This window comes from Octopus bimaculoides, chromosome 17 (assembly GCF_001194135.2).
Source record: "Octopus bimaculoides isolate UCB-OBI-ISO-001 chromosome 17, ASM119413v2, whole genome shotgun sequence".
Lineage (NCBI taxonomy): Eukaryota > Metazoa > Mollusca > Cephalopoda > Octopoda > Octopodidae > Octopus > Octopus bimaculoides.
Genome location: NC_068997.1, coordinates 31,363,291 through 31,374,697, shown reverse-complemented (window position 1 = coordinate 31,374,697; position 11,407 = coordinate 31,363,291). Strand labels below are relative to the sequence as shown.

The 11,407-nt window shown below is 39.2% G+C and overlaps 1 protein-coding gene across 2 annotated transcripts in view; it reads left to right on the top strand.

Moving 5' to 3' along the window:
- Positions 1 to 11,407, top strand: part of LOC106871768 (uncharacterized) — a 629,775-nt gene that overhangs the window by 53,510 nt on the left and 564,858 nt on the right. For both annotated transcript variants that reach the window (XM_052974057.1, XM_052974056.1), the window contains exon 5: positions 10,823 to 10,883. In XM_052974057.1, the coding sequence (XP_052830017.1) occupies positions 10,823 to 10,883 (61 nt within the window). The remainder of the gene's footprint in view (positions 1 to 10,822; positions 10,884 to 11,407) is intronic.

Sequence of the window (11,407 nt, the reverse complement as noted above, 5' to 3'; positions counted from 1 at the left end):
TACACACATGCACTTACAAAAGACACAGACACATTGAAGGACACGCATGCGTAGACACATACAATAGGAATACAAAATACAAAATGGCTGATAGTTAGCAAGGTGAGACACACATAAGAAGGAAGGAAACAAAGGACCACTGATGAGGTCACAGAAGTGTGACGAAAGAACTCTGGCCGAAATAAGATTAAGATTAATGTAATATAAAGCTGAAGCAAATTAACACCAAATATACAGTGCGTGTGTTTTTATTGGCTAAACTGGCAATATGACCATCCCCAAGTACAACAATATATATATATATATATATATATATATATAGCTTCTTTCTTCCAATACATCTGATTTCTGCTTATTCCATCATTACAACCCAGTATGCACCTTATGCTGATTCTATGTTTCTGCAAAATATTTATTTTGGTTAGAAATTCTAGAAATATTACTTGCAGAGTTATTGCATAATAAAATAAGAATTTGGAAAATTCATTGCTATTATTTAGTTACCATTACGCACGTTTCATTTGCTAATGAATTTTATATTTTAGACAGACATGTAAGGAATTTCCTATTAGAAATTTTTCAGAGAGAAAAATTAACTAACAGAAATTTTACTTTTGTATGCAGCGTTTATATTTAATTACTATTACTATTCAGGAGCAATGGCGATAATTGGATTAAAGGTAAGATGAGCAAGTTTGATAATACAGTAGAGAAAACCGATTGGGTTACACACACACATATGCACACACGCACACACACACACATACACACACACATACACACACACACGCGCGCGCACACACACACATATATGTATGTATGTATACATAATTACACACATAGTCAAAGAAAAGAGGAAAATTACGGAAACAATAAGAGGCAAAATAACAGTTTAGCTGTAAATCCATATTATATAATGCATACGTAAGAACAGTCAAATGGACCAATTCCATTCGCAAAGATAAATGTTATTCTCGTTGTAAAGCACGAGGAGATAGTTTCCAGATACAGTTTGACCTGCGCACAGAAACAAATTTTATCAATGAGGAAATATTTATAACTGATACCATTATTCATTCGTTCGTTTAGAGGCTGTGAAGAGAATAAGTAGTGAAAGGAACTTTTATAGTTACCACTCAAATCAAACTCAATATCTACGATAGCCTATTAGATGAAGAAAGCAAATTAATTGAGGAGTATTATATAAAAATATTCTTTCTAAACAAAGCGGGTATCTAATAATTATCTCTCTGTATAAGGCCACGGCCTCCTTCTGAGCGAGATAGGTATATTCTGTCCCTTTCTGCTTTGGGGTGATGACTTCGATACGTCGTTAGTAGTTTTCTGGTTTTTCTATCTAGGTTTTTCAATTCACTGATCTTCCAGTTTATTAAGTTAAAGCTGTAGTTTATGACTGATATAGCTCACGTATTTATCCCTATTATCTTATTTTCAGCATATAGTTCAGTGTTTAATATTAGTCTTACTCTTCCGTAATACTCTCTCCTAATTTTCTCAATCATTTCTGTGTGTTGTATTATAGCTGTTTCGTCTATTCCTAGATATTTGTATGGGTGGTTGTGGTCTAATTCTCTAATTTCGATGTCTATGCCAAGTGCAGAGTTTTCAGTGCTGAATAATTTGCTTTTTCTCAGTGTGACTCTAGCATATTTGTCCAACCCAATCTCATCCCAATGTTATTGCTGAAACTTTGAGCAATTTTGCTAAGGTTTCTCTGTTCCATGGTGCTTTTAGCGAAATGTTTTATGTCATCCATAGACAGGAGATGGCTTATTTTTTGCTCATAGCACCTTTAACGCTTGGTAGTTTCGTTTAACAAGTTTGTTTGCGGGGTTAGAGAAAGGCGAAAAAGCAGGAGTGACTGTGAGTCTCCCTGGAAAATCCCTCTTCTTATGGGTATAGGTTGAATTTTAATAACTATTGAGTAATTTTTTAATGTTATATTTGTTTTCCAGCTTATCACTTCATGTTCAATATATTTTAGTAGTGGTAGGGCTACCTTATTTGTGTGGAGAGATTCCAGTATCTAAAGGCGTGGAACATTGTCGAATGCTTTCTCTTTCTGGTAATCAATGCAAATCATGTACATGTTTATCTTTCTCCTCTTACAGTCCTCTATAGTGACTCAATTTACAACCACATATCCCTGTCCAGTACCCTTTTTAGTTCATCTGGTATAGCATTGTTGCTTTCCAAGTGCTTTATAAGCCCGTTATAGATGATTGGTTTTAGGGTCTTGTAGAATGTTGGCAGGTATGTTATTGCTCTGTAATTTTGTGTAGAATTAGGGTGTTTTTCCTTCTAGCATCAAGTTTGGTGTTGATTCTGGATCACTTAATCAATTGAATGCTGCTGCTAAGTGGTTATGTGTACAGGTGAGGTACTTGAACCAGAAGTTGGGGACCTTGTCTATCCCTGGAGTTTTCCAGTTGCTGGTACTCCTTACTGTGTCCGTGAGGTCTTGGCCTGTGATGGTGGGCCATATCTATTGTTCTATTGTGTACTTTCTTTCCTTTTCCCTACTAATCCACTAAGCATTTTTGCTGCTTTTTTTGCTCCATATTGCTTCCCAGTATGACTGAATCACAATAAAAACGTTTATTGTTTATTTTGAATTCTCTACTTTGATAGAAGAAGCTTTCACGTTTTTCATAGCGTTTTATGCGGCAACGTTTTACTGCTATGCCCTGTTTAATTCTTTTCTTTTACCTCCCAGGTATCTTCTATATTTTTTATGTTGTATTATCTTGTTATATGGACCGTTTTTATTTTTCATTTTTGATCTTTCTTTGATCCTCCACAGAGTAGGGATAAATCTTTCTTTTGTTTTTGAATTTTGCTTATGATCTGTTTCTAGTTTGGGGGTTGAGATTTGACTGGGATTTTTTTCTTCGCTAAGGTCCTGGATATCACTACAGCTGTTGAGCAGATCAAGTCACTTAGTTTGTTGATCCCTTATTTTGCTTAACAAAGCATTAATATTCGCCCGTAATTCTACTGACATCCCTAAGTCGGCCATAGATATTCTGACTGCCAGGATGGCCTTGATCGATTACAATGAACAAAATTGAGTAAAGGCTGATTCCACGGGCCTATTCGATATAATGATGGGCTCGTCATACTCTTCACAAATTAAGGATTTAGTGGGCCTGTATCTCCTCGTGTAAATAAAAAGTAGCTTCCATAAACTCTCCGGAGTTTTATATAGCGACTATGCTCTATTTATTGCACGCGGTCTGTCAAATCTCGGTGCTGAAAGGCTAAAAATTGAATTTAAGAAAATTTTGTAAAAAATTCTTTGATCTTGATATCAAACAATTGTCCGCTGGCAGGATCATGTCTTCGATACAATGTTGTGTATAAATGTAGAGTCAGCCTACCCAATAGACAAAACAAGATATATATATATATATATATATATATATATATATATATATATATATATAAGTAGTACGATAGATTTCAAAAGGATTGGGCCCATCTGAATTCCTGTTCAAACCCTAAGGATAAGAATTCTACTACCTTAGCTGCTTTTATAAATAAACTTAGGGTTAGTAACATGCTTTTTAACCTGACGTGGTCTATAATTGCGAGGTCTCCCTCATATGGTAATGGTTCTGATAGGTGCACATTGTGTGTAAGGGAATCGTATCTAATCCTTGAATTATATGATGCTAATACGTTAAATAAGTTTTCAGACGCGATTCCCTCCTGAATTTCACTCTACATTTCTAAAAATCTATAAAATTAGATCAACTAGGTAATTGAATTAGAATAATGTTTGTAAGTAGAATTGCGATTACCGAGTATTTCGAATCTTCCGCTCATAGAAGACATGGGATCATTTGCATTCGAGCTGTAAAACATTTTATTAAGAAATTTTGATTCTGCTAGATTAATAAAACGCTGAAATTCACCAAGTCGGAGTCAGTTTGAAGATTTGCTTTTGTCTATTGTTGCTGCCTTAACGGTTAGAAGTATTCTTGCGTTGTTGAACTTTGTAAAGCACCGTGTTTTCTGTTTCTGGCAGATTTTGTTAACATCTCCACCCTTGTGTGAAGGAGGAAAATATTGCTATTAATATTGTGACTTGACAAAATGGATAAATCACCCATAAAGACCAGAACCAGTGTCGAACCTGGGGCCAGTACTAGGAAAAATATGTCAAACTGCGAAAGCGGTTCAGACAAAGAAGTATGCCATCAGGCGAGGATTTCGTAAAGGGAAGAAAAGTGAATTTTGCGGCAGCAGCCGGAGTTGCTAGAAAGAATGGCAACTGTGAAAGCGATGAACCGGTAAAATATAAAGGGATGCTAAAATGGGAGAGGAATGGGACAGTAGTTAACCCTCCCAGTGAAACCACTCTCAGAGCACTGCGGTGCACTGTGATATATAAATCTTTTTTCGTCAAGTCTAAAAATATGCAAGTAAGGAGGGCGTGGAACTGTGCCTACGACCAGTTTGGAGCGACGTGGCATACAGCATGAGAGGGGTGAAGTATGCCACGAGAGATATGCGCTATAAATCGAAAGAAAAGATCAAGCAGGCTTCAACAGAGCCGCTAAAATAGCTGAGGCGGTACTTCTAACTACTTATCTTGGAAGGCCGATTCCAAAGATTAGAGTAGGATACATTCCACCTGAGGTAGACCCTTCTTGGCTGGTGGAAGCCATAAGGACGGGCTTGGAGGATAAAAAAGCTGTTTTTCAAGCCACCGCATTGGAATTACAAAATAGGCAGGTGGAGGGCCTCAAAATGCTCATCCAGGCAGCCTCTGACGATTTAGAAAATATAATCGACACCATACAGGTGGGGAAGAGCAAGTTGCGAGTCATGGTCGAGGGGAGGAAGCGTCGATGCTACAAGTGTGACTCAAAAGGCCACATTAGGCCGATTACCAAACCTGCCCCGAAAAATCGGCAATAACCCCACCTGTCGAGACACCAAAAGAAACGACAGATGGGATACCCGGTGATGCTCACAGTGAGGTATCGAGAGAAAGCGAAACAGATTAGAAGGAGATGGATGAAACACAAGAGGAAGGGTGACAGAAAATCACCAGGAAAAAGAAACTATAATCACCGACCCAATCCAACCCCGCTAGCCCGACAGCAAAAACATAAATGACAAACAGAGCACAGAGATAACTATAAAATCCCAGTCCAAACTGTTCTCCACTCACCTAGATACGAATTATACTGTAGTAGTGACAAATAATAAATCACTACTGCAGAAATTAAATGACGTGCCTAACACTGTGAACGTAATTAAAAACTTTGAACGGAAAACTCTTCTCGGAAACAGCGATTTTTACAATTGACAGAATGAATTATAATGCCTTAAAAATTCTATTAAAGATAACATAAGCCCTCTGAGGAAGATTTCTCCTCGCAAATTTATGAGGGCCTAGTCAACGACATCTCGCAAGCCCCGGACGCAAATACAAAGAACTGAGATGGACGTTCCACCCCATCTCAAATCGTAAGTACAATCTTTATGGATATACTTAATGTAGGTTATTTGAAAGTACGCGGCCTAGGGTCGGATTGGAACCGAGGTAGTTTCCTTAATGACCTTAGGTCGCATCGAATGGATATTGTAGTTGCCACAGAGCCCAGACTGAGTAGTCAAAGAGACTTTTTTTCCCTTTCTAAACGGATATTGAGATAGGTTTTGGCTAGATGTCCCAGATTCTCCATTGTGGAGAAGGACTAATAGCAATGGGTCATCTAGATCTTATTTAGACAGGATTGTAATTAGTGAAATAGGGCCCTAGGTGAAGCACTGGAATCTGGTTCTGCGCCCAGAATTTTAGTTGCGAGATTGGCTCTTAACCAACATCTTGAGGCTAAAAACGATGGATACGTAATCAGAGCTAAGCAACGAGCAATGGGACGTGAAGGAAACAAAGCTGCTGAATGGACGCGTGTGACAGACACCCAACGTGGAAATGATGGCGCAATAAAGTCTATGACAAATCATCAATTGAGCTTAATAATCGAACCCGAGGAGATGTATAAGGTATTTCAGGAGCATTTCGCCCTGCTTTTTGGGAGGGGTGAAGGGCCGGTGTGCAGGAGGCACTTCACAGACTTCCTCGTGGCGGGAAAGTGATTGCTGTGAAGGGCCGATCACGGCTGCGGAGATGCTACGAGCCTTATTACAGTGACAGCAGAATGGGTTTGTGAGCCGGGGAATGGAGACGCTGCTTAGAAAGTACGCAAACGAGGGGTTATTATAGATAATTTCCGGCCCATTACTCTGATTAACGCAGAGTTGAAGATTATAGCCAAGGTCTTAGTAAAAAGGTTGGGGCGTGTCGTGGGCGGACTCGTCGGAGAAGCACAAACCTGTGCTGTTCCTGGCAGACATATACACAACAATCTCCACCTTATACGCTACACCTTAGAGAAGGTTAACGGATGGGCCTCCTACCCATTTAGACCAGTGTAAAGATTTTGACAGGATTGACTATCGGTATCTGGTATCAGTCCTCGCGGCGTTCGGGCTTGGCCTCGTCTTCCGCGGGTGGATCATCGCTTTATATAGCAACATCGAATCGATCGTTCGGATGGAAGTTTTTTTTCACTAAGCCGTTCAACATCAAACGCTCAGTTTGTCAAGGGTGTCTCATCTATCCTCTTCTCTGTGTGTTGGTTCTGGAGCCTTTTCTGTGGAAGTTGGAGAATTTTAGGAACGTCCTGCACGATCTAGGTTGTAGAAGGATGCTTACGGAATACGCGGATGACATCACCGTCATCGTATCCTAGATGAAACATCCAGAGTGTTAGCGAGGCCATTAAAGCCTCCGAAACGGTGGCAGGAGCAAACGTTAACCGGGATAAGTCAGTTGGCTTGCAACTCGGCACCTGGAGAGGCAAGACGATACCTCCCAACAACGTCGTAGGGGTTGGACGGGGGCATTTGTCAAAATGCTAGGGGTTTGGTTTGGTCCAGATCTCCAGATAGATAAGAATCGGGGTGAGGTGACGACCAGTGTGACCCACCTAATTCAAATCTGGTCTGAACAACGGCTATCTCTGAAAGGAACAGTGGAGGTCGCAGAGGTGTTTACCTTCCGCTTAACCGTTTGCCTTTCCCCCATTCGTGGCTGATCAAGTTGAAGCGTCTGCTCTTTCGCTTCTTTTCGGAAATGTGGAGCTTCTCTTGTAAAGCACCCTATCTAGTGACAACACCTGCTAAAGGGTAGGCTGGGGATACCTTGGCTGTTGATGCGCAGACAAGCGCTAAGGCGGAGGCACCTGTGGATCTGCCTGGACGGTGAACGAGTGTGGTCTCCGTTCGTTCGATTGTTACTTCCTCAGTTTACTAATTTTAGTGAACTAGAACCATGGATTAAGCGTAGACAAAAGTTGAAAGCTTGACAAGTGGAGTGTCGTCATGCACTCTCGCTTCTCACTCGCACAGGTAACGCCAGCAGCGGGAGTTCCACCTCGTGATTCTATACAGGTTTGGTAGAGCTAAGTATGACGACGACCTGAAGGAGACTCTAGGCTTCGATGATGGTCAACTAGCCAGCTTGTTTCGAAGGACATTGGAGCCAGGACTCTCGGATAACTTCTAGGTATCCCTGGCCTGGCAGTATTACCGAGGAGCCTTACCAATTCGCGATAAACTCGCAAGGTATGGTGCCCCTTGTTCACCTATGTGCCCAAGATGCGACCAGGACAGGGAAACCGTCTATCGATTGTGCAATTTCTGAAATTTGGGTTTACGTAGAACATCTGCTGTCACGGCTGGGAAGAGTACAACTGTCTTCCGAGCCGATTTTAAAGATTGCTCCTCCTTTCTCTTTTAACAAAGAAGGCAATGCTTGTTTTCTCACTGTGATTTGCTATAGCAAAAGAAGTGGTATGGAAGACTCGCGTGAAAGGAATCGGTGCACTGTGATATATAAACCTTTTGTTGTCAAAAGCAAAAAAACTGGATAATGCAAGTAAGGAGGCCATAGAACTGTGCTTGCGGCCAGTATGGAACGACTTGGCATACATCACTTGAGGAGCGAAGTATGCTACAATAGACGTTCGCTTCAAATCGGAAGAAATGGCTAAACAAGCTTCAACAGAGCCACTAAAAACTGCTGAGGTGGTACCCCTACTTATTTATCTTGCAAGGCAAACTTCCAAGATTAGGGTACTAGATATTTCACCTGAGGTAGACCCTGTTTGGCTGGTGGCTACCATAAAGACGGGCTTGCAGGATAAAATAAATATTATCCAAGCTACTGCTTTGGGATTACAAAATTGGCGGGGAGGCGATCGAAATGCTCATCCAAGCAACCTCTGATGATTTAGAAAATATAATAGACTCCATCCATACCGGTGGGGGAGAGCAAATTGCGAGTCATGGTCGAGGAGAGGAAGCCTCGTTGCTACAAGTGTGGCCAAAAACAGGCCACATTAGGGCCGATTACCAATCTCCTCCCCGAAAAAGCAGTGATGCCCACTCCTATCGAGACAACAAAGGAAGGGACAGACGGGACACACAGTGAGACTCACAGCTAGATATCAGCAGAAAGCGAAAAAGAGGAGGAGATGAAAGAGACACAAAGGAAGGATGGCAGAAAATCACCAGAAAACACAAAAGAGAAATAACGATCCAGTCCACCGCAACTAGCCCTACAACTTAAACTAAAAGGAACAAACAAAGCACACAGACACTTAAAAGTCCCCAGTCCAAATCGATCCCCACCCACTCGGGCACAAATTATACGATAGTAATGACAAATGAGTCACTACTGCAGAAATTAAGAGGCATTCCTAACATTGTTAATGTAACTGAAAACATCGAAGGAAATATTTCCGAAAATATGCCGATATTTTCAATCGACAGATTGAATTATAATAGCCTAAAAATTCTATTAAAAACGGCATAGGCCCTCTGAGGAAGGCTTTCTCCTCACAAATTTACGAGGGCCTGATTAACAACACCCTGCAAGCCCCGAATGCAAATACAAAGGAATGAGATGGACGTACCACCTGATCTCAAATCATAAGTAGAACGCTTATGAATATACTAAATATAGAGTGTTTGAAATGAATTGTGACAGGCATCCCCATCTCCAGCCATGAGCTGGGTTATTTCCTCATTTTCCACCTAAAGAGGAGAATAAGGGTGGGGAGAAAATGCCTGTCACCTGATATATGTTGGGAAAAGATGGAAAGCTGTTGCGAGTATGTTGAGAATTAATGTACCTGCATGGTGTATCCATAAATTTATAAAAATGTTACAGTGGTAGCACGGGGATTGTGGGGTCGAAGCTGAACCTATCCCCCACTTCATTGTATTTGTAACTATTTGAACAATCATAATTCGCTTATTTTCGTGTAAAATCATTCGTTATATCGACTACTTTCATTTGTATCGTCTCCTCTGTTTGGCACCCAGTGGTCAATAAAGAAATCGACGTTTACCAAGGAGGACATCATCCTGATGAAGGGAAATTGCATATATAGAATATTTAATTTTTAACCATGACCAGTAACGTACCACTGGAACGGCCGTAGATGGAACATCCTTCAATTTTTGGATCCTATTTTATTTATGTTTTTCTTAATGTTGATATCTATCGTTATTTCTCTCTTATATTCTATATGTATAAGTAATTTTAGACGATTTAGGCGGTTTGCCATTTTAAAAGTTGACGTTGTTATTCTCATGTTTATCAATCTCTCATCCACTTTGCACCTCCTATATTTATCACGCATAAGTGTATTTAGTGTCGCTGTGAAATTTGTCCCATAAACGCTAAGTATCTCCACCAAAGGCATACAGTCATTTCAGAAATGTTTAACTTATCAGTTTATCTCTTTTAATGTTATTGTTTGTTTGTGTCTTAATATGCATCTGAAGAAAATATAGTGTATTAGCTGAATTATAAAACGGTAAAACAAAATACCTTACCAAAATTGTTGAAATTTGAGGTCTTATTTTATGTAAGAAATAATACATTGATGCAGAAGTAAATCTAGAGATGTGAATTGAATTAAGCAGATTTACTGTCTTTCACAGTTCTTCAGATCTCAAACACCCACACATCCCACAAAACTGAGATAAATTGCAGAAGACTATATAAACAAAATTGTACCGATTAAATGCCATATGAAAATTGGACAAATTTGCTGACTTGATATTAATTATAAGAGTATTTACGCATCAGACTTTATGCGTAAATGTAAATAGATAAAGATTTATACCTTTTGATGTGAAATGAAGTCTATGAACTATATTTTCAGCAGCTTGTTATAAAAATCAAACTGACGAGTTTTACTGTCTGAACACTTCGTCAAAATTTGCTGACCTCTCTTTGAAATAAAATTGTTCAAAGCTACTTATTGAAACGTATTCCTAATTTCCCAACAGGTTTAAATATACATAGATATTACTTCTTAAATTTATTCATAATCCTCACTGACTCTTTCTACATTTTCCTCTCATGTTCTTAGCTTCCTCCACCGCCTTTGCTCACCAGACCTCTGACCATTCCTCTAACCTCTGACCATTCCTCTAACCTCTGACCATTCCTCTAACCTCTGACTCACTCCTCTGATCACTGACGCATTCTGACCTTAACTTCCTCTTGGTCGTCTTTCCCCTCACCTCCTGTATTAGTCTTTCAATAATATTCCATTGTTTCTTGCTCCCATCCCATGCAACAATATCACTTTTCTCCTTTTCTTAACTTTTAGATGAAGTGCAAAGGTCCAGAATGTTACCTACACTCCATATGACAAATAATTTTCACTAATCTTAAACCTCCTCCTTGGTTCATTTTTTGCAGATCACTATATTCTGAGAGTGAGTCAGCTGAAGAAGAGAGTTATGGAGATGAAGAACCCCAAGTAATATTTTAATGTTTTTCATTTATTTCTTTATTACTTCTGTTTGCAGAAATTATGACCAATGAGTGTTTGGAATTTCATCAAAGACTTTGTATTAACAGCATCCTAATAATTTTTGCTTCTGAATATCTTAATACATTTTCCAGTATACCAATGTACAGCTGTTTATTATTTTTCACATATATGGAGCAGTCTTTTTTTCTCGTAGTAACGGATTAGTTTACTATTTTACATAATCATAGAGCAAAATATAGTTTCTTTATTAGTAGTGATAACTACTATATTACGCAATGATTGAACCAGCTACTGACTCTTTTGTATAAGTAGGGCAAATTATATATATATATATATATATATATATATAATTGCAGCGTGGAAGGTGTTTATAAGCCATTTAAAATAACATACAAAATCTGTGCAGCACAGAATTTTGTCAGTGAACAGGTCGCGGTCTCAAAGCGACGAAAATATTTTGACAAATTAAATTTAAATGTTGAAGTGAATCTAACGGATTTTGTGTGTTA